Raw genomic sequence first — 23,636 nt, forward strand, 5'->3', positions numbered from 1 at the left:
TATGTTTCAGGATTTGTATTTCTCTAGAAAGGAAACGGGTTTGTTCTATTTGAGACTCTACAGCTTAATCCCTGGAGATTTTTGAGGACTGAGCTACACCCAGACCTGAAAATTTGTAGGTCTCTAAAGTTTTCTTTTCTTTTTTAAAAACTTCAACCCATGTGAAGAAATACATATTCATGTTGTGGGTCCAGCTGTGTGCTGGAGCGAACTCATACGGATGGCGAGAACAGATTGTTAAATTTTCCGGACTTCTGCCAGCTGATTGTTAAAGCCAGTATTAAAAATCACATTTTACTGGTGGCGCAGTGGTTGAGAGTCCGCCTGCCAATGCAGGGGACACGGGTTCGTGCCCCGGTCCGGGAAGATCCCACATGCCGTGGAGCGGCTAGGCCCGTGAGCCATGGCCGCTGAACCTGCACGTCCGGAGCCTGTGCTCTGCAACGGGAGAGGCCACAACAGTGAGAGGCCCGCGTACCGCAAAAAAAAAAAAAAAAAATCACATTATATAAATGATCAATTAAATGCACAATAAATATTCAAAACCCATCATTTCCAAATTATTTTACTCTGTTTCACTATTACCTATGCCCCTGAGGTTGCTTACATCTATTGTATAGTATGTTACTGTGCAACTTTTCCCAACTGTGTGTTCGTTGGTGTCACATTTGTAGCTTGAAACCAGCCCTGGTAGGAGTATTTACACTAAGGGAAATGGCAGGTACTATAAATCAGGGCTTTATTTGGTTTGTCGACTGTCTAGACTGGGATGCAACTCCATTTGTCAAACATGGTTGAACTGAAACTATAGGTTGGCTATGGATACAAGAGTCCAGCAAACATCAATGAAAGCATTCTGGGGGAATCAATTCACTATATGGAATTTACAGTAAAGAGAATTTTTATATTTTATTATTTTAAAATTATGGCTACACATTCTTTATATTAAGAGAAAGTTGGGGAATCCCTGATGGTCCAGTGGTTAGGACTCCACGCTTCCAGTGCAGGGGGCACAGGTTCGATCCGTGGTTGGGGAAATAAGATCTGTGGTGTGGCCAAATAAATATTAAATAAATAAAATTTGGGGACTTCTCTGGCAGTCCAGTGGTTAAGACTCTGTGCTCCCAATGCAGGGGGCATGGGTTCGATCCCTGGTGGGGGAGCTAGGGTCCTGCATGCCGCATGATGCAGCCGAAAAAAAAAAAAGAAAAGAAAAAAAGAGAGAAATTTATAATACATTTATGTACATACATACTTATACATTTTCCCCTAGAGAGATAGTTGTTAAACATTTATCAACAAATCACTGGCTGTGATCCAGTACACATATAAATATATATATGTATATAAATATATAAATATATATATTGTATATATATAAAAATATATATTCATTCATAAGTGAATATATGCTAATAAATATATAGGTATAGCTATAAATGTAGCTTTATGACAGTTCATGACAGAGTTTGCCTCTACTATGTATGAGGCACTCTAATATTTTCTATTCAATTATAAATTCAAGTTTTTAAACATGCTGGTCATGACTCATTGAATTGATTTTACAACTCACTAATGGGTGGGGATCTGTAGTTTGAAAAACACTTCACTAGATTTGAAGGCATTGGAGAACCATGACCTACCCTTCCCCACCAGGGGGTGATAGAAGACTACAAATATCAGGGCTCTGCCCTGCCTGAGACTTCAGTGGTATCGCCTAATTCGTTGGGTTTCATTCCTTCATTTATTTATTCAACAAATACTTGTTCGAATTATATGGCCTCTCACTTCCAGCAACTTAAAATCTAGTGAAGGTGATCATCATTAATTTATTCAGCCAACCAACACTTATTAACAATTTGCTATGCACCAAGCATTGGGCTAGATGTTAAGACCTCCAGTGTTTTGGATAGATGAGTTTCCTTAATAACCGTAGATTTATTGCCGTTTAAAAACACCATTTGGGGGATTTCCCTGGTTGCCTAGTGGTTAGGATTCCGGCCTTTCACTCCCATGGCCTGGCTTCAACCCCTGGTTGGGGAACTGACATCCCACAAGCCGTGCAGCCAAAAAGAAAAGAAAAAAAGAAAACACACACACACACCATTTTTCAGGCTTGAGGCAAGATGAGGCCAGGCCATCTTAACCAGAAAGCAAGGAAACCATAAGCTATCAAACACTGCTAAGGTCATTTCAGGAGGACACAGAAGCCAATCAGAAAGGCTCACAGGCCAAAGATGGGACAGTTTGAGCCTAAATAAGAGTATTAACTGCAATGGATGGAAATACACACATATGTTTAAATCCAGATGTTCATAATGTTGGAGAAATCAACTCATCATTCTGACAACTAGTAAATAAAGGGAAAGAATCAAACATTTTTCCTGCCACTCCTATGGGAACTGAACCACCGAATAACCAAGAAGCAGATGAATTTCTTGTTAAAGAAAATATCTCAAGGAGTAAATGAAGAGGGAACAACAGAATTAGACATGGAAGTTTAAAATGTTAGTTTGAAATATGAGTGAGTCAGATTCATCCAAAAGAAGAGTCAGTTTGCAGCTATTCATAAAAAGAAAAGTTTGATACAGAGAAGCACTGTCAACTAAATCTCTACAGATCCACCTCATAAGGTTTAAAATTTTTAAATCAGATTATCATAATTGTGACCTTTGTTCAGAATTTTATATTTTAGGTTTCTTAGGGTCAGATTTTATAAGCACATGGTTTCATGTTTATTATAGAAATGGAGAACTAGAAGCAAAAAAGTAGCATTTTCTTGTTGAATGCTAAATGTAATTTCATAAGCAAATTCCACATGTATGTTACTTTTGTTGCAACAGTTTGGATATTATAGAATTTATCTTGAAGTCTGAGTCTCTCTTGGACAAATAAACACTCTGCTTTTTGAAAATCACTTGTCTTTTTATTTTGATGGTGGTTTCAGTTCTTTGAAAAATGTAAAATCACTAAATTTGTGAATGGTTGCCTGGAAATCATCTGAGGCTACAGTTGGGCTTCGGCCAGGTTGAACATGAATATATGTAAACTAAAGATTAAATAAAAGGAAATGTAAGCTTTGACTGCCTTCTTGTAAAGAATTTTTCTTCTTTATAACCATATTACATTATAATACCACTGATCCATAAGATTAAATTCTGCTGGGGTACAATCCCACTACTGGGCATATACCCTGAGAAAACCATAATTCAAAAAGAGTCATGTACCACAATGTTCATTGCAGCTCTATTTACAATAGCCAGGACATGGAAGCAACCTAAGTGTCCATCGATAGACGAATGGATAAAGAAGATGTGGCACATATATACAATGGAATATTACTCAGCCATAAAAAGAAATGAAATTGAATTATTTGTAGCGAGGTGATTGGACCTAGAGACTGTCATACAGAGTGAAGTAAGTCAGAAAGAGAAAAACAAATACTGTATGTTAACACATATATATGGAATGTAAAAAAAAAAAGAAAAAAAATGGTTCTGAAGAACCTAGGGGCAGGACAGGAATAAAGACGCAGACGTAGAGAATGGACTGGAGGACATGGGGAGGGGTAAGGGTAAGCTGGGACGAAGTGAGAGAGTGGCATGGACATATATACACTACCAAATGTAAATAGATAGCTAGTGGGAAGCAGCCGCATGGCACAGGGAGATCAGCTCGGTGCTTTGTGTCCACCTAGAAGGGTGGGATAGGGAGGGTGAGAGGGAGACGCAAGAGGGAGGAGATATGGGGATATATGTATATGTATAGCTGATTCACTTTGTTATACAACAGAACTTAACACACCATTGTAAAGCAATTATACTCCAATAAAGATGTTTTAAAAAAAAATTCTGCTAGGGTAGAATACCAAAAAAAATGTGAGTGTTTCCACTGGAAAAGAGATCTTTATTTTGACAGTGATCTTGGTCTGCTTTAAGGGTCAATTGGCCTGTATCACTTGATTAAATGCAAAAAGCAGAAGGTCTTTATGGATTAGGAGTATCATCAAAGATTCTTTTAAAAACATAATGTACTTATTTGTTTATTTTCTGTCTCCCTTACTTGAATATCAGCTCTAGAGGGTAGGGAACATTGCCTGTTTTGTTCGCTAAGGCATCCTAAGCGTTAGAACCATATCTGGCACCTACTAGGCACTCAAAAAATATTTATTTTGTTAAATAAATTAAAGCATAATTATTAATATGCTGATGAAAGAAAATGATTTTAAAATTTAAATTGCTTCTTTATAAACAGAAGAGAAACAGCAGAAAATAATAATTATGGAATTAAAAAAATAATTTTTTTACTAGTAAGGGGTTCCCAAGATTATAAATCGCTGTGAAAGGGGTTTCTGGTCCATAAAGCCTTGAAAGATGCCGCGGTAGAATGATAACGGGTTAAGGAGAGGATGTATGGGGCCATGAGGAGAGGACCCCGTAGGATCAGGGAAGGGTCAGAGAAGAGTTCTTGGAAGAGATGATTTCTGTCTAAGCTGAGATTGGAAGGACTGGATAGAGGGTGGCCAGAGGAACAGCGGGAAGCAGTCATTCCAGGAAGAGCAACCAGCAGGTGCTTTTTTGTTGGCTGGTGTGCATGAAATAATTCATTCCCACTTTGGCAGGAATGGCCATCGGGCAGCCCAATAATCCTCCCAGCAGGCAGCCCTCTTTGTCCACATTTCCTAGCCAGAGAGCAGAAGTATTCCCCAGCACAAATTCCTTCTTTCTGAGCTCCCCTCTGCAATGCCTCCCCCATTCTGAACCTCTGGCCACCTCTCTTTCTGGCTGGAGGGGCTGGCTAGCCACTCCCTAGGGTGAGGCAGCTGAGCAAAGCCAACAGCTGCCAGAGGCCAGGTTGCCTAACTGCCAAACTGGGAGGGGGTTATATCCACTGGCTGTGTCCCCAACACACACAAGCCCAGGCTGCCCATCCTCTGGGCCCATTTGGGTACAGGGTCAGAAGGGCTGGTGCAGCAGGGCAGGGATTTGGCTTTGCTCATCTTCAGGCCACAGGGAGAGTGGCAGGAGGGGCCAGGGACCCTGAGTACCTTCCTGCTTTCTCTCTGGCCACTGAGTCCTACAAATCCCAGACCCTCCTCTCTGAAGCAGTCACAGGGCTGAGGCTTGGAAGGAGGGGGCTGGCTTTTTTTTTTTTTTTTTTTTTTTTGCCTGAACGAGCATTGGTAAAGTTAGAAGAAAAAACAAAAAAAGCAAGGAAATGAATATCCCAGTGTCAGTACAGCAGTTACCTGTAGGACAGTGGGTAACTCTAACCCAAACAGTTGATAGGGTTTAGAGGGCATGGGATCAGAGGGTTTTGCAGGTGTAAGCAGTGTTCTTTACCTGGGGATAGTCACAGAGATGTTTGCTTTAAAAATATTCATTAGGGGCTTCCCTGGTGGTGCAGTGGTTGAGAGTCCGCCTGCCGATGCAGGGGACATGGGTTCGTGCCCCGGTCCGGGTAGATCCCACATGCCACGGAGCGGCTGGGCCCGTGAGCCATGGCCGCTGAGCCTGCGCATCCGGAGCCTGTGCAAAACTCATTAAACTATAATTTGTATTTTATTAATCTTGTACATTTGTTATATTTCACAATTTAAGAAATTGTATTTTTTTAAAAAAAGGAACACCAAACTGTGAATAAAATGCCTAGGTTCTGAGAACACGTTTTTTTGTTTTTGTTTTTGCAGTCTTTCTCACCAAAGCATAGCACAGAATCCAGATGCACCTACATAATAATTTAATGCCCCTAATCTTAAACTAGAGTTAAACATGAATTTTCTATTTTTCTAGTTTAAACATTTAGCTAGTTGTTTTGTTTGTTTTTGTTTTTTTATGGAAGTAGCATTGATTTATAACATATTGAGCCTTCACCAGGTGCCAGGCACTGTGCTAAGTGCTTTACTGTACTTGACTGTCTTGCTTCTCACAACAACCACACAGGTAGGTACTGTGATCACTCCAGTCTACAGATGGAAACGCTGAGGCACAGAGAGGCTAAGAAACTTAGCCAAGGTCACACAGCTAGCAATCCAGCAGAGCTGGGATTCAAACTAGGGTCAGTGTACCCCAGGGACAAAAACCTTAACCACTGGCCCATACTGCCTCCCAGGTCTGACCTCACCTGCCTGCTGAAATAATGGCCACCTAGTCACAACACTCTGCAAAGTTTACAAACAGTTGATAGGGTTTAGAGGTCATGTAGTATGTTGGCTAAGAATACGGTCAGACAGATATGGGTTCAAATCTAAACTCAGAGTTTATTACCTGTATAACTAGTCATTTCTCTCTCCCCTGCAAAGTAAGAATGGTACTCGGCCAGCTTTGTTGCCCAGACAAGCAAGGGAAACCTTATTTGCCGGGTATCAGGCACACAGTAGGCACACAATAGATGATCACCTCTAAAATAAAGATGCTCATCTTTGGCGGCTCATAGCTTACGAAATAGACAAGGCCTAGTGTCACCATCCGTACTGAACAGAGGGGATGTCTGGCTCAGTTCTCATGCCTCCAAGCAGTGAGGAGTCCCAGAGGGTCCAAGGGTCCCTAGCCGCCCCCGCCCTGTCGAATTCTTCGGGTCGGGCTTCTGGATGTGGCCGCCGGCCCTCACTTGGCGCCCGGCGCAGGAATGCAGGGCCTGAACGGTGGCGAAGATGGGGCGCTGACGCTGAGGCTTTTCCGCTCCAGCTGCGTGGACCGGCGACACAGCAAATTCCGTGGCCACACCTGGCCTTGCAGCTGTCCGGGCTGGACGGAGAGGTGGATTCCCCAGTCCTCCGACCGCCGGCCCCAGAGGGCGCGGCCTTGACCCCTGGCGGCCTTGGGCCGGGATGGCTGGGCCAGGGCACAGGAGCACCGGGTGCCCCCTCGGGGTTAAGCGCGCCAGCTCAGCCCCACCCTCCAGGTACTCCCCTTCACCTGGCCTTTTTGGGAGGGGGCTAGTCCTCTCTGACACCCAGGAGGATGAGGGGCTCCCTGGGTCAGCCCCTGAGAATACCCTGCTCAGAATGCTTACTGGGGGGCAGAGGACGGAGAGGGACCCCTCAGGAACATCCCTCTGGTTTCGGAGTTCTGGGGGTCCATGGGAAATCAGCTCCTAGGAGGTCACCCTGGGGTGAGGCGCTTTCATCTCCCTGAAGGGCTAAGCCATGGTCTACTTTCCCTGCTCCCTCCCATCTGCCATCCCCTACCCCCAGTAGGGCAACAGGACTGGGCAAAGCAAAGGAGAATCTGAGGTCCTCACCAGCTCTGCAGCTGGTGTGGCATTCAAGGCCTCCAGGCTGCAAAAATGGTCTCTGCTCCCGTCTGCTCCCATCTCTGGACCACCTCTTACACTTCTGTCCCTCCTAGGCTTCCCTAACCTGTCTTTTCTCAGTTCTGCAAATGAACCAGATGCCCTCCAGCCTCAGAGCCTTTGCCCATGCTGTCCCGTCTCCTTGTACTGCTGTCCCTCTTGGCTCTCCCCTATGTCCCTCCCCACATTGTCCTGTTTTCTGCTTAATCATCACATATTACTAATACAATGACTAACGGAGTATCTTGAAAATTCTTGGGCCATGGCTCTCCCACATGAAGGTTAGAATCAGCTTGCCAATTTCCTCTAAAAACTTGGCTGGAATTTTCATTGGGATTGTATCAAATCTAAGATTAATCTGGTGAGAATTGACAACACATGCAAGTTTATTAATAGTGACATGATGTGAGTCATCAAGGATACAGAGACCAGTCACACAGCTCCTTCCCTCAATAAGCTTTTCTGCTCGTGGTCTTCTTTTTTATTTTATTTCATTTCGTGTGAGAAGATCTTATTGGGCTCATTTCACAGATCAGGAAACTGAGGCTTAGAGAAGTTACATGAGGTGCCCTAGGTCCTATGGTGAGGAAGTGGTGGGCCAAGACTCACGAATCTGCCCAAGTCAATTCGGTTTATGGGTTTGGTTTGTGTGTGCCTCTGTGTTTGCATGTAAGGTGTTTCCACGCACCCAGAGTGGAAGAGCATCTATATTTACAGATGGAGGTGCTGTGGGTTGAGTGGGAGTGCAGGCATGTCTGCTCTATTGGGCTGTGACTTCTGTTTGTGTTGACGTTGGGGTCTTTGGCTATGTGTATACAGTGTTGGGGGTTTTAGTGGGTGTATTGGGGAGAATATTTATGTGTATTGGGTAGAAAGTGTGTGTCAGGGAGACAAAAAATGGGATATTTCTGTTGGTGTGTGTGTTTTTTTCTTATGTAAGACTTTAATTTGATACTTGTTGAAAGAACTCTTTTAAATTAAACCAAGACTTTTAAAACCATCTATAACTCTAAATTTTTTATTAAGGTATAACTTAAAGTGCCCAAATCTTAAGTGTACAGCTAGATGAATTTTTATATACATGCACCCATGTAATCACCACTTGGATCAAAATATAAAAGATACAGCACCCTCAGTTATAACTTCCTCATGCCCCTCCCTCAGTCAGCACCCCTCAAAGTAGCCACTGCTCTGACTTTCACCACTGTAAATTAGTTTTGCCTGTTCCTGAGTATCTTGTCAATGGAGTCACACAGTGTTTGCTTGGGGAGGTTAATAGCTAACACTAAACAAACTTGCTTTGTGTGCTGACACTTCCCGTATCTCACTGAATTTATCATAATAGCCACATAACGTAGTGCTTGTATATTGTTCCCATTATACAGATGAGGGAACTGAGGCTCAGAGAGGGCTCACGACTTGCCTTGGGTCACCCAGAGCAAGGTCACCAGTCCAATGCCACGGCTCTGGTCCTTGCCCACTACTAGACCATCCTGCCTCCCTCTGGGTAACCTGCCAAAGAGGTGACATGGCTTATTGGATGCAGAGAGAGCAGGAGTCAGACCTGGAAGCCCAAAGGTGCTTCTGGGTGTGCTTTATTTATCTTCCGAGGAGTCAGTGTCTCTGAATCTGTTGTGAGATCTCTCCAACTCCCCATTGCTGGATCAGGAACCACTCACCACCCGCAGCCCAGCCACTGCAGTGCTGCAGAGACACACCAACCACAGGGCTGGCTCCTAGAGTTATTTGCTGGGTGACTGTGAGGAAGTTGTCTCCTTTTTTGAACCTCACATCCTTAACTGTTGAAAGAAGGTTAAAATCCTCATGTAGGGTTATGGTTGTAACAGATGGAAGGTGTCATGGTATAAATTACCACAGCTGTTATTTTTTTAAAAGCCTTCTTATTGAAAAATAAAACATAAATACAGAAAGTCACATAAAACAAGCGTGGGACCCAATAAGGCAAACCACTTGTAACCACCAGTTAGATCCAGAAATAGAAGTCCCCGGGGCTTCCCTGGTGGCGCAGTGGTTGAGAGTCCGCCTGCCGATGCAGGGGATGCGGTTTCGTGCCCCGGTCCGGGAAGATCCCACATGCCGCGGAGCGGCTGGGCCCGTGAGTCATGGCCGCTGAGGCTGCGTCTGGAGCCTGTGCTCCGCAACGGGAGAGGCCACAACAGTGAGAGGCCCGCGTACAGCAAAAAAAAAAAAAAAAAAAAAAAAGAAAAGAAACAGAAGCCCCTTAAATGTTCCACCCCAATCACAGCTTGACTTTTATAGTATTTCTGTGTCTCTTTTTAGTTTTATCACCCAAGTGTGCATCTGTAAACAGTCGAGTCCATAAAAAAATTTGCCCATATATAAAAAATGTATATCTTTTGAGTCTCTACTGATTTCCCCCTCCATTATGTTTTGGAAGGGTCTGGAGCATTTGACTGAAGAGTTTGAGTTTTTTTAATACATTTTTTTATTTTGGGCTGCATTGGGTCTTCGTTGCTGCTCGCGAGATTTTTCTAGTTGCGGCGAGCAGGGGCTACTCTTTGTTGCGGTGCACGGGCTTCTCATTGAGGTGGCTTCTCTTGTTGCAGAGCATGGGCTCTAGGCGCACGGGCTTCAGTAGTTGTGGCACGCAGGCTCAGTAGTTGTGGCTCACGGGCTCTAGAACACAGGCTCAGTAGTTGTGGCACACGGGCTTGGTTGCGCCGTGGTATGTGGGATCTTCCTGGACCAGGGCTCAAACCCGTGTTCCCTGCATTGGCAGGCGGATTCTTAACCACTGTGCCACCAGAGAAGTCCTGAAGAGCTTTGAAGAGTCTGGATCACCACTATTATTTTTCACATGTGTACCCCTCCCTCCAGCTCCCTCACTCCCTTGTTTGGATTTGGAGTGACATAGATCTGGGTTGCAGTTCTGAGTCTGCCAGTTGCTGTGTGACCTTGGACAAGTCACTCACCCACTCTGAACCTCTTTCTCAACTGGCAAATGAAGGGGTGACCCTGAAGATCTCTAAGGGCCTTCCAACTTTCTCAGCCTCCTTGCTCAAGCACCAGGCTCCTGTCCCACAGTTTCTTCTTTTTTTTTTTAATCTCTCTCTTTTTAAATTATATTTGATGTACAATATTATATAAGTTACAGGTGTACAATATAGTGATTCACAATTTATAAAGGTTATACTCCATTTATAGTTATTATAAAATATTGGCTATATTCCCTGTGTTGTACAGCACAGGTTGTTCTTAAAAGCAACTTCACTGGGTGAAAAGAATACTGGGGTAAGAATCAGAGACCTGGCATTGGAATCCAATTTCCACTGGAACTAGCTGTGTGAACTTGGGTGAGGTACTTAACCTCTCTGAGTTTCCACTTCCTCGTCTGTTGAACGGAGATCCTGATACCTAATCCATAAAACTGGAGCAAAACTTACATGAGATCATACTCCTACAATATTTAGTGCCTGGCACCTAGTATGTGCTAAATAAATGTTAATTGCTATTGTTGTTGTTATTATTTTTAACTATTATTATAACTAACATTTATTGACTGCTTACTCAGGCTTTGTGTCAAGTGTATTAATTCACTGAATCCTCAAAACAATGCCACGAGACAGCCCTATTTTATAGATGAGAAACCAAGGCACAGAAAGGTTAAGTAACTTGCTCAAGGTCACACAGCTAGTAAGCCATGAACCTAGGCTGTCTGGATCCAAAGCCAGCAATGTTAGTCACTGAGATATACTGCCTCAAATACTACTGCTATCTAGAAGAATTTCCCCTTCGCTTGCCCAAGACCAGAGGGAATTCTAGTAGGGGTAAGGATGAAGCAATAGCTGAATCCAGTGTGATAAAATCCAGGGGTGAGAAAAGTTCTTACCCCGAAGTGAGATCCCAGCCCAGGGCATTAATCTGGGCCATCCCAGATTATTTCCCACCTCCAACCCTAACATTTTTATCCACAGGCAACCTGCCGAAGTGAACCTGGGAACAGGCTTAGTCAACGAGGGCAGCAGGGAAGGTCCTACCTGGTGGAGCGGCCAGGGGTGTCGCTGTGTGTTTACCACCAGTGCGATTTTCTGGGTTTCCCTGGATGTGTGAATGCATGGGGTAGGAGATGGTGATTTTGTATATGTGGTTGGACTGTGAGGCTGTGCCTTCCTCAGATGTCTGTCTGTCTGTCTGTCTCTGTGGAGAGGCAGTGGGACCAGCTTGGCCCATCCCACTTCTGCCACCCACTGGCTGTGAGACCCCAGGCCAACAACTCACCTCTGTGTGCCTGTTTCCTCACGTATAGAAAAATGGTTATGATGACAATGATAGTACCGACCTGATAGGGTTGTTCTGAAGATTGAATGGCCTCATTCCAAGTAAAGTGCCTGAAACGGTTCAGAGCACGGTTCAGAGATAAGAACAAATACAGCTTATATATGTTAATATGATTAAATGTGTAAAGGGTGGGTTTCTGTATATTGACGCAAGGGCACCTGAGGGCATCTATCAGAAAGGATCTGAGGGGCTAGGGGAGCCAGCTGTCTCTGTGATTCGTGGGAGGAGGGTATGTGTGTGTGAGTGTGTGCATGTGTGTGTGGTGTGTGCACAGTGGATGCGTGTGCATGCTGTAAATGGGTGAGAATGTTCACTGCCAGAACCCTAGTTACCAGACAAACTCCAGGCCCTAGGACAAATCACTGAGGCTCTGTGTCCCCATCTGTCCATGGGCGGGCTTGCTGCCTCAAAGGCAGCTGTGAGGACCAAGTGAGTCATGGATGTAACGCTCTGGACCATTGCAAGTGCCGGGGACATGCGAGAGGTCCGTACAAAGCGTTCTGAGAAAGCGGGGCATCATCGGGACGCTCCTGGGTCGTTAGTGCCAAAGCCGTTTGTTTCTGCCTCCTATGGGCTGCAGAGCTCCCCTTGGTAGGTCGTGGATCCCAGCCCACCACAGGCAGAAAAGCCCTCAGTCCAGTTGCTTCAATGGCCCAGAGAAGGATAGGGACTTGCCCCAGGACACCCAGCATACTGGAGACAGAGAAGGGCTAGATTGGAGCCGGTCCCTCTTTGTCCTTCTGGCGTGATGAGAAAGCCGTGTAGAGGTCAGGGTCAGCACTTCCCAACCCCCACTGCCTCTGTCTGCCCCACTTTCCCAGCATCCAGCAGTCAGCCTGGGCCAGGGGAAGCTGCTCCAGCGTGAAGGTGTGTGCTTTGGCAGCAGGCACTGTCTGGGCCGCCAAGGCTGAGGCCGGGCAGCTGCCTGGGGCAGGAATTCCATGTGTCTGGGGAGGACCTCACTCCAGTAGCCCAGTCCCAGCCCCCAGCCCTGCATCGCCACCTGGGCCAGGGCTCTGCTTGGCACCCGGACACTGGGTTCCGCCTGGGAATCTCCAAGGTCTCTGGAAGAGGAGGCTGAAGGATTACAAGTGCTTCAACTTTGGTTTTTTTTAATGTAACATCTTTCTTGTAAATGTGTCCATTCCCATCGCAAAAGCGTCGCTTGTTATTTGTGGAGAATACAAGTAATCAGAGAAGAGAAAATGAAACTCTTTCTCAACACCGAAGTACAGCAATTCGGAGACCAAAGGGGCTCTGTCAACACACACACACACACACACCTACCTGCATGTTCATGCATGTATCTATGCACACATGCATGTGACATAGAAACCATCATAAGCATGCCCTTGCACGTGTGTGCTTGCACACTTATAACATACAAGCACATGCATACTCATGTGAGTACACACAGGTACAGCCATCTGCATGGTCACGTATGTATCTGTACACCTACATGTGACACACGAGCCCTCATGTTTATGTGTATGTCCACGTGTGCTTGCACACCTATAACAAACACACACTCTCATAAGTACACATGTACACACAAGCACATGCGCGTGCACACACACGTAAAGAGCAACACTCAGTGCTCCACCAATGTGAGTTCATCTAATCCCGGCATCAGTGCTATAAGGTAGGTACCATTACTTCTCCCATTTTACAGATGGGGCACAAATGGTTAAGTAATCTGCCCAAGGACACCCAGTTAGTGAGCATAAAAAGAAATTTTAAAAAGCATTTTTTTAAAAAGGACAACAAAAAAACCCAAAAAACCAAAATAATGGGGATTTGAACCCAGATCCATGGGCTTAATTAATTAGGCTGCATGGTGCTATGTTTGAGTGGCATCGCAGGGAATATTCCCGCAGGGTTTTTTTCCCTATGCATCTATATTTGGTTTGGTTACAGAAATGACATCCTTTTTACATACTAGCAGGACCCTGGGGTCAGACTTGGATTTGAATACTGGCTCCACTGCAGACAGGCTGGCTTGACTTTGGGCTGTTCTTTCACCTCTTTGGGGATCAGTTTTTCATCTGTAAAATGGAGAGCGATCGTATCTGCTTCTGAGGGTTGGCTGAGCGTGTGTGTCAAGCTCAGAGAGGCTCATTAGATGAGGCCATACGAAAACTGCCAGCTCTGGGGCTGGAGGGCTTTGTGGGGAAAACAGTCAGAAAATACTCTCTGGGTGCGAGATGGCTGTAATATGTTGGGGTCTGGAAGGCAGAGAGTAGCCTCCGGATCTGGGGTCTCCGGAGGGGAGGTGGTATTTTGTCCTGGAATCCCTGCCATGACTGCATCCCAATCCTGACCAGCAGCTCAGCCCCAGCCCTGCGCATTCCAGGTGGAACAGCAGAGGAGAGAGGGCGGGAGAGAAAAGCCCACAGACCGGCAGGCGGAGCCTCCTGGCCAAGTCTGGCCCGGCTGGAAGGGGAGGGGGCTGTGGAGCTGGGACGTCAGAAGCCATCACCTCCTGGGGGACCTTTAAAATCGCTGTGCTGCCAGGCGGGCCAGGGTGTCTGCAGCAGTCCTTTGCCTCCTCAGCCGCCTCCTGCCACCCGCCTGGGCTGCCCATCCTGGGTACGCGCCCCTGGAGAGCCTGGTGCCTCGTCTCCGGATGCCTCTCTCTGGCTCTCTTCTCTTTTCTCTCCATTTTTTCTGTTCTCTTTTTCCCCTTTCTCTCATTCTACCTCTCTTTCTGTCTCTCCCATGTTTTTTCTCTTTTTGCCCCGTCATTGTCTCTCATTCTCTCTTGTATCTACCTTTTTATTTCTTTCATGCCTTTTCTCTGTATCTCTTTCTGTTAATCACCTTTTCTTCTCCCTCATTTTCTTTTCTGTTTCTCATTTTACTTTCTTTCTGCTTCTTTCTGTCTTGCTCTCAATCCCGAAATTGCAGCAACCCAGGGACAAGAGTGCCCTGCACTGCACCTTGGGGAAGGTGGGCACTGCCCCTCTGAGGGCACCGACGGAGCCCACTTCCAGTAAGATTGGTGAAGAGGGTGTCCAGGCTGGGGAGGACTGGGGTCTGCCTCCTGGGCTGGTGAAACGAAACCCTGGCTTTGAAGTGGCAGCGTCATCTCACCCCAGGGCCTGGTCCAGATTTAGCCACTGTCTGGGCATTTCTTCCCATTGCCCCATCCACTTAGTCCACTGGGGTGGGAAGAATGGGGTGTTGCGCCCCTGGACGAGAGCCGAGTCAGGAGGTCTTTGCCAAGTTCCCAGTAGATAGCATCCTCTCGGGTGGTAATGCTGGAGAGCACTCAGGGTTTGGTGCCCTCATGACCGCCCCCTCCAGGCAGCCGGCTCTGACTGCACAAGGCCAGACGTGTGACCCTTCCATCCAGCTATGCCCCTGCTGCCTGGCACCATGGGCCTGGCAGGCCTGCTCTTCTGGACAGGCCAGACAATGAACGCCTTGATGCCCAATGCCACCCTGGCACTGGCCCAGACCGAGGGCACAGCTGTGCGACCCCTGACTGGCCTGGGGGTGCCCCGGTACCGGCGGAAGCGCCACATCTCTGCCCAGGACATGAGTGCCTTATTGGATTTTCACAACCACATCCGGGCCAGCGTGCACCCACCTGCCGCCAACATGGAGTATATGGTGAGTCCCCATGCCCTCCCAGTGCCTCCTCCAGCAAACGCCAGTCCACTCAGTGTGTCCTGGAAAGACTGGACCGTTCACGAGCCTGGCCTCACTAGCTAGTATCTGGGCATCTGGGCCCTGTGGAATGGGCAGGAATTCGTCTGCCCATTTTACAGATGAGAAAACGAAGGCAGTTATATGAGTCCTTTCTGCAGGCAGGAGCAGAGGACTGTGACTTACGGAGCATCTCCTGTGCGCCAGGCACTTACGTGTAACCCTCTTCCTTCGAGGTGGGAATTATCTCCATTTTCCAAATAAAGAAATCAAGATGCAGAGAATTAATTTGCTGAAGGTCATCCAGTTGGGATTGCATCCCAGGTCTGCCAGCTGCTAAAGCTGTCTTAACGAACACAATACCTTTTCCAAGAATTCTGGCTTCCAGCCAGGGAGCCGCAGGGGGCGGGTGGCTGGAGCTTTCCCCGCCATTGTCTCTTTGCCCCAGGGGTTTGATGGACACACCCAAACTGTCCTCAGCAAGCCTGTGGAGGTAGAATTTGAAGAGATGGGGTCTGGTACCTGGGGTGGGAGTGGGGGGGTCTCAGGCTCAGGAGAAACAGCAGTCGACCCGCAGAGGCAGCTGGGATGTCTTCCTTCAAAGAGGCAGGGTGGGGGGCTCTCACCCCAGCCCCCCACAAGCCAGACTCCGGAGGGGAGGAGGGAACCTTTCTCTTTATCGCAGCCCCTCCCCCGGGACCATTGTCCCAAACCAGCCTGGAGAGATAGGCTTCCCGTCCACCCACAGATTTCTTTAGGCAAAGGGATTGTTGGCCTGCCCCCTCTAAGACAAACACCTACTCCCTCAACAGCCTGCAAATGCTTATACTTTTGCAGTGTGTCCATTCACTTACGTACCAGCTCCTGCTTGAAGCCAGCCACCACGCTAAGCCTCGTGGACGCTGCCGAGAACAGGATGGACAAGGTCTCGTCCCTCACAGAGCTTCCATTTTAGTGGGGATGATAGAAAACAAAGATCAACCACAAAATTTATGTGTAATACGACATCAGGTCGCAATGAGGTGTTGGGAAGGGTGGGGATAGGAGCCCAAATGGCAGCTAGAGGCGGCGGAGCCATTTATTTGTTCATTAACTGACTCATCCATTGATCAACACAGTGACTGGCATGTAGAAGGCCTTCTAGTTTTCAAACAACGACACATTTATTGAGCACCAGCCTGCGTGCGAGGCCCCCCCCCAGCAACAGGTGTTTAATTATTGCATGCTTTGTAGGACAGAGAGAGCCAGACAGCTCACCAGGGGCCCGAGGAGTGTCAGTGAGTGTGGGTTTGATGTCTGCATGCCCCTACCTCAGTTCACCCCTCTGTGGCGCGAAGGAAACCTTCCTCTGCTTTCCCTAAAAATGGATGAGTCCAACATCTCTGGGGAGATGTCTGGACCCCTCTTTGGGGAGCCCCATTGCTTCACTAGCTATCTTCAGCCCACAGGACCAGCATCTGGCTAAACATCCCTTGCTTAAGGAGCCCTTTCCCTCCGCTGGCTCCAAGAAAGACCGGGTCCCGTTTCACATTCTCACACCCGCCAACTGTAATGATTGTTGAACATCTCATTTCCTTGTTAGACTGTGAGTCCTTGTTCAATATTTGCTGAATGAACATATGAAATGAATAAAAGAAGAATATCTCAGAATCCTAGGAAGTCAGAGTGGAAGGGAACTAGTATTTGTTTTTGAAGTGATGCTTTTTCAAGTTATAAAAGTTGGAGCATTCAGAGATTGGAAAATTAAGAAGCTGTTACGAAGGATGAGGAAGGTATTCTCTGTGTACTGATGTGGAATCATCATTAAGGCAACCCATCTGGTTAAGTGAAAAGAGCTAGGGGCCAAATAGAATGTCTGGAGTCCTGCCATTTGTCAAAAAAATTCATATATATAGAAATAATTATTGTATGTGTGTAATATATAATTATTTTATGTATATACCATATAAGATATATAATTACATATATAAATATATATGTGCATATATAATATACTTAAAGGTGTAGAATATTTCTGGAACAGGACACAAGAAACTCACAGTGACAGTTGCCTCCAGGGTCAGGGTGGCGAGGGACTAGTGTAGGATGGGGATGAAAGACTCTCCACTTTTCCTCCTTCAAACATCTTACATATTAAATTTGTTCATGTTTTCACTATTAAAAAAAGAACCTTTTGAATTAAAAAAGTTTAATGTTTAAATAAACACATTGGGGACTTCCCTGGTGGTGCAGTGGATAAGAATCCGCCTGCCAATGCAGGGGACACGGGTTCGATCCCTGGTCTGGGGACTAAGGTCCCACATGCCGTGGAGCAACTAAGCCCGTGGACCACGACTACTGAAGCCCACACGCCTAGATCCCATGCTCCGCAACAAGAGAAGCCCCCACAATGAGAAGCCCGCACACTGCAAGGAAGAGTAGCTCCTGCTCGATGCAACTATAGAAAGCTCGCACGCAGCAACAAAGGCCCAAGGCAGCCAAAAATAAATAAAATTAAATCTTTAAAAAAATAAATAAATAAACACATTGAAACAAATACAATAAATAAAATTTAAAATCCATTCTCTTCCCATCACTCTGGGCTGAGTCACTTCTAGGAACTACTGGGAACTCCTAGGCCAATACCCTGGGACCCCACTTGGAGCAGAGAGCCCCAAGCTTGAAGTCCAGTGAAGGAAAAAGGGCATTGGACTAGGAGTCAGAGACCTAGGTGTGGATCTCGGCTCTGGTGTGGACTTGCCGTTGACCTTGAAGTCGTAGGCCTTCTCTGAGCCTCAGTGTTCTAATTTATCAAGTGGATTTGTTGCAGGATTCCAAAGGAGATGGGGAGTCAACGTACCATGTATACGTGCATCTCTAGACACTGTTGAAATGATGGTGTTTGTTCCCCCGGAGAATTTATGACCTTTCTTTTTCCCAGGTCTGGGACGAGCGGCTGGCCAGGTCTGCTGAGGCCTGGGCCACCCAGTGCATTTGGGCCCACGGGCCCTCACAGCTGATGAGATACGTGGGCCAGAACCTCTCCATCCATTCTGGCCGGTGAGTGAACCTCTGCCTTTCCTTCACTCCATCACTCAACAAGGTCACTGAGCACGCTGATGGCAGAGTGACTTTTCTTCTATCTTCTCCGCCTCTGCAGGTACCGCTCCGTGGTGGATCTCGTGAAGTCTTGGTCTGAGGAGAAGCGACATTACTTGTTTCCGGCCCCGAAGGACTGTACCCCGCACTGCCCCTTGCGCTGCAGTGGCCCTGTGTGCTCTCACTATACCCAGGTACACCTTTGTTGGGATGTAGGGCTGATGAGAGAACAAATCCTCTACCTTAGAAGAAAACGAATGTGGTGGGACAGCAATTAGAAATAAAACAGAGGCCCTTAACAGACTTCCTTTTACATAACGAGCCTGTTCCTGGAAAGTTGTGTGTACATTGAATTGAGCTGAACTGGATCTTGTTTTGAAGGTCTTAGGTTGGCAGACCGTATTGTTTGACCCCAAAATGGAGATGTGTGGTCTGACAAGTTCAAGAGTGCCTTTGATTTCAGTAGGTCCAAACATTTTCTAGTATTTTTTATTTTCTAAGACTCCTGCTGTCTTAAAAAAAGAAATGCCAAGTAAGATTACAAAAGATTGTAGTATATTTTGAGTGCTAATATTGAAGTTGTTACCACTTATTATACATAAAAATACAATGCAGTATAATGTTGCAAGAAACAGGGCCAGAAGTTTTCAATGGTAGGAAAAATGTCTGCTTTCAGGCCTGCCAATCTCTCTGTGACTCATTTGCAGTAAATGTCAAAAACTGAAATTTGAGACCCCCTAGGAAATGTGAGGCCTAAACCAAATGTCCTTCCTGACATCCATGAAATATTATTACCTCCATTTTACCAAAGGAGAAACCAGGCACAGAGTGGTTAAGTGACTTGGTCAAAGTCACGCAGCTAGTGATATTGAGATTCTGATCCAAGGCTGTTTAACTCCAAAGTTTGTGTTTTAACTTCCAACATGACAATGATTTTCAGACATTGAAAGAAAGAAATCTAATTGAAAGGTATAGAACATATTAGCATATATCATTCTATATGATAAGATTAAATATTGGTTCATAAAACTTTTGTTCAAATTGTCTGAGGAGGGGTAAGGGTGTGTGTGTGTGTGTGTATGTGTGTGTGTGTGTGTTGGTACACTGGGTAACAATATAAAATGTATTCCTTACTGTTGGTTATAGTAGAAAACATTTTGAGAAACATTATAGTACAATATGCCTCTAGTCCGCTCACCCTGAGACAGGTGCCTCCCCCCAGGAAAACCTTATCTAATGCATCCACCCTGACAGAGCAAGCCCAAGAAGCTTTCAGCCCCAAGTACTTCTCACAGCCTCCTTTGTCTTTGTCCCTCCTCAGATGGTGTGGGCATCTTCCAATCGGTTGGGCTGTGCCATCCACACCTGTGGCAGCATCCGTGTCTTGGGCAGCACCTGGCACCAGGCTGTGTACCTGGTCTGCAACTACGCCATTAAGTGAGTGCAGCTCTGAGGCAGAGGGGCTCTGGGGCTGGAGGGTGGACCCTGAGGTGGAGTGGGCAGGATTCTCAGAAATGGAAGACATACAGGACACCCTGCCTTCCTCCGTTCTAAATAACCTGAACACCATACAATTCAGTACTTTTAGAGTCAATCAAGAATCCTTTTTCTTTACTCAAGTTTCAGAATCGATTGGGAGATAGACAGAGGACCAAGGCAGGTGGATAGGCAGTGTCCCTGATGAAGCCAACAGTGGAGAATGTGGCTTAGGTCTGCCAGTCAAGTGGGCCTGCAAATATCTCACTGTTGAATTAGACCTTCATATCCATTGACAGGCAACATTGGCCAACCATAGGCCTCTTCTAAGTGCAGTGCCAGCTCCTCTAAGCTTCCCACAAGAAATACAGCAACCAAGAATACATACTCCCTACAGGCAGGCAGGTCCCATAGGAAAGAAAGGAAGGATGCAATGAGCATGCTCAGCTGCTTCTCCCAGACTCTCCAGTCAGCTTGGTGGGAGAGAGGTCAAAAGTGGTCTTCATATGCTAGTCTCCTGGAACACAGAGAACGGGGGATGGGAGTTCCCATCCAACGTACAGTATACAAACTTGCAACAGATTCTCATACAAAACAGATTACAGACTCTCATACACAAACAGGAACAAATTCTAAGTAAACATGATATTCAGAGTTTCAAGATTACACAGTCATAACTGCCTTTTACTCTCACGTAGCTCTTGATCATTTACAAAACACTTTCCCCTTATTATCTCATTGAAGAGATGAAAGAAGGAAAAAGGGAAGGACACTCGGAAAATATTTACCCTTTTTACAGATTAAGACATTGAGGATCAGAGAGATTAAGTAATTTACCAAAAGTCACAAAGCCAACAAGCAGCAGAGCTGTTTGAAACACAAGTCTTTTGATTTCATATTCTATCTACTGTACTATCCTGATGTTCTGGAAGTTATTGGTAGCCCAAACTCAGATACTCAAGTCAAGATACTTGTTAGACAGAGACATCTATTGAAAAAGTGTCATAATGCAGCCCAGCTTTATCAGATATGGAAAAATGCAACAAAGCAAATTCCATGACACACAGCTTAAGGAACTGTTCCAATTTGCTGACATACTGAATTTTTGAAGCATTGACTATTAACCATATAGTTGTTAAGATTTTTAGGCTCTGGAGTCAAGACTGTCAGAGTTCAGATTTGTGATTCAACTTCTCCATGCCTGTTTTTTATCTACAAAATGGGAGTAAAATGGTATCTACTTATAGAATTGTTGAGAGAATTAAGTGAGCTGACCCAGGTAATGTCCCCAGGCTCATAATAATTTTGGAATACATGCTGGTTCTTACTCTTATTACTAGACGTGGGTTCGGTTCTCAGCTCTACCATGTACACACTGAGGACTTTGGATAAGTCATTTCATCTCCTTGGGTCTCAGTCTCCTCTTTTAAAATAGTGCTGATGCTACCTGGCTCACAGAGGATCTTGGTACATAGTTGCCCATAGTACATGTTAAATAAATAGTGGCCAGGATTATAACTAGGTTATAAACTCTTTGAGGGCAGGAAATAGACCTGATTCATTTTGGTATCCTTTTACTACAGTGATTTCAAACCTTTGTTCTTTTAAGCAGAACTCTTTTCTAAGTGGTTAAATTAAACAAAAAAAGAATGACTTTTATTCCATCACCCCTGGTGTCTCCACCACCCACATTCCCTGCCCCCAAACTTCCAGGAACACCTTTTTTTTTTCCTGTTGGAAAAACTGGTAGCGTTTGATATATTTATTTATTATTGTTTAAAAATGTATTACATTTTATACTGATGTACATGCTATAAAATTTAGTGGGTATGAAAAAAGGTAAACACAGAATGTTGTCTCCCTCCCCTGCCCACACTTCCCCTCTGTAAGTTTCTTTCATAACCTTCTGGAGATCTTTTATGTACTTACAAACATGCATATGTTTTCACTCCGGGAGCACCTTTTGGAAATGGTGGACTCACAGCATCTGGCACAAGTCCTGATTCCCACTAGATGCTCTGGAAGTGTTTGTTGAATGAATGAATGAATGAACCCATATGAAACCAGAAATGCATACTTTTCTAAGCACTTTGGCTGACTTTACTTACAGTCATTCAACAATCACTTCTGGAGGAAAAAGATTCCATTTCTGTCCACAAAGAGTGTTTGTTTAATGTGTGAGAAAATAAGGCACTGGGACTTGAAAGGTAACTAACACTACAGGCCAGTGGTGAGATTATTAGGTAGCTCTTAGCAAGAACTGGGGGAGTGATTTTAGGCTTTGAGAAGACAAAGAGGGGGGAAAAGAGAAATCTGTGGGCTGGGATGGAGAAGCGAGTTGTGGAAAGATGAGGTGTGTAAGCTGGATCCACTTGCTGCTAGAGCAGTCTGGAAGGCCTGTCTGAAAGCTGTAGACATGACTCATAAGCTAGGGGCCAGCAAACTACAGCCCACAGCCAAAATCTGGCCTCCTGCCTATTTTCATAAATAAAGTTTTATTGAAACACAGCTACGATATTTGTTTACATATCGTCTAGGGCTGCTTTCATGCAATAAAGACATTTGGCCTCCAAAGCCTAAAATATTTACTATCTGGCCCTTTACTTTGCCAACCCCTGCACAGGCAATGGGGAGCCACTAAAAGTTCTTGAGCAGGAAAATGATTATGATGAAGGTTTGTTCTTTTTTTTTTTAAACAGCTTTACTGAGATATAATTTACATACCGTATAACTTACCCTTTTGAAGTGTACAACTCAGTGGGTTTTGGGTATATTACGTTATTCATTTTTTCAATCGTGGTAAAATATATGTAACATAAAATTTGCCATTTTAGCCATTTTTAAGTATACAACTCAGTGGCATTAATCACTATTTCCGAAATGTTTTCATCACTCCAAAGAGAAAATCTGTAACCTTAAAGCAATGGCTCCCTACCCTCCTCCTCCCTAAAGGCTGTGGTTCATTGAGAGGATTAACTCCGGAGCAGGTAGGATGGATTTGGGATAAGGCCATTGAAGAAATAAATGTACAGCAGTGGCCACAAAGAGGCTTCATGGGCATGTCCCCCATGAGTGAATTATACTCAGTATCTAATTATTCTAGTTCTCATTTGCATACCACCTTATAAGTTACAAAGTGTTTTCACATAATTTTTATGGGCACCATTTCATTTATTTATTTTATTCAGAGGATAAAATCAAGGCTTAAGAAATGAGGAGGTTTATTCTGTCACCAACTGGCAGGTGGCAGAATCCAGGACCAGAACTCAGATCTGCCCACTGGGGAGGGGGGGTGGTGTTTGTGCTGGGAGGCGGGGGGGAAGGAATAAGAAAATCAGCATGTCCTGGGGAGTCACTTATCTGCCAGGTGAGGTGTTAGAGGCATGCGCACGTGGCTCCATTATTTGATCTGCTGCTGCATCCCTGTGTGGGAGGGAAGTCTTCTATTGGTTTTACAGATGAAGACACTGAGACTTGCAGGTGTGACTTGGTCACAGGGCCAGACAGTGGCAGTGCTGAGATTTGGAAACCTCTGTGAAGGTGGCTCCATGTAACTGTCCCCCGACCCCGCCTCCCTGGGACCTTTTCTCTTCCAGGGGCAACTGGATCGGCGAGGCGCCATACAAGATGGGGAGGCCGTGTTCTGCCTGCCCTCCCAGCTACCAAGGCAGCTGCAACAGCAACATGTGCTTCTAGGGGCTCAAATCCAACAGGCTTCTGTGGTTCTGAATTTTCCCTGGGCTCTGGCAGGACTCCAGCTGGGCCTGACCCTCCAAGAGTCCCTTCCCAAAGACCGAGTCAAGTGATTTTTTTTTTAA

The 23,636-nt window shown here is 45.5% G+C and overlaps 1 protein-coding gene across 1 annotated transcript; it reads left to right on the forward strand.

The window, feature by feature from the left end:
* Nucleotides 1-14,970: 14,970 nt before the first annotated feature.
* Nucleotides 14,971-23,514, forward strand: R3HDML (R3H domain containing like; the record flags this gene model as incomplete). The annotated part of the gene is made up of 5 exons (XM_079718709.1): nucleotides 14,971-15,228; nucleotides 18,185-18,303; nucleotides 18,404-18,536; nucleotides 19,664-19,779; nucleotides 23,415-23,514. 5 exons carry the CDS (start codon nucleotides 14,971-14,973, stop codon nucleotides 23,512-23,514), a joined length of 726 nt encoding a protein of 241 aa, XP_079574835.1.
* Nucleotides 23,515-23,636: the final 122 nt, after the last annotated feature.

This window comes from Hyperoodon ampullatus (assembly GCF_949752795.1).
Source record: "Hyperoodon ampullatus genome assembly, chromosome: 14".
Lineage (NCBI taxonomy): Eukaryota > Metazoa > Chordata > Mammalia > Artiodactyla > Ziphiidae > Hyperoodon > Hyperoodon ampullatus.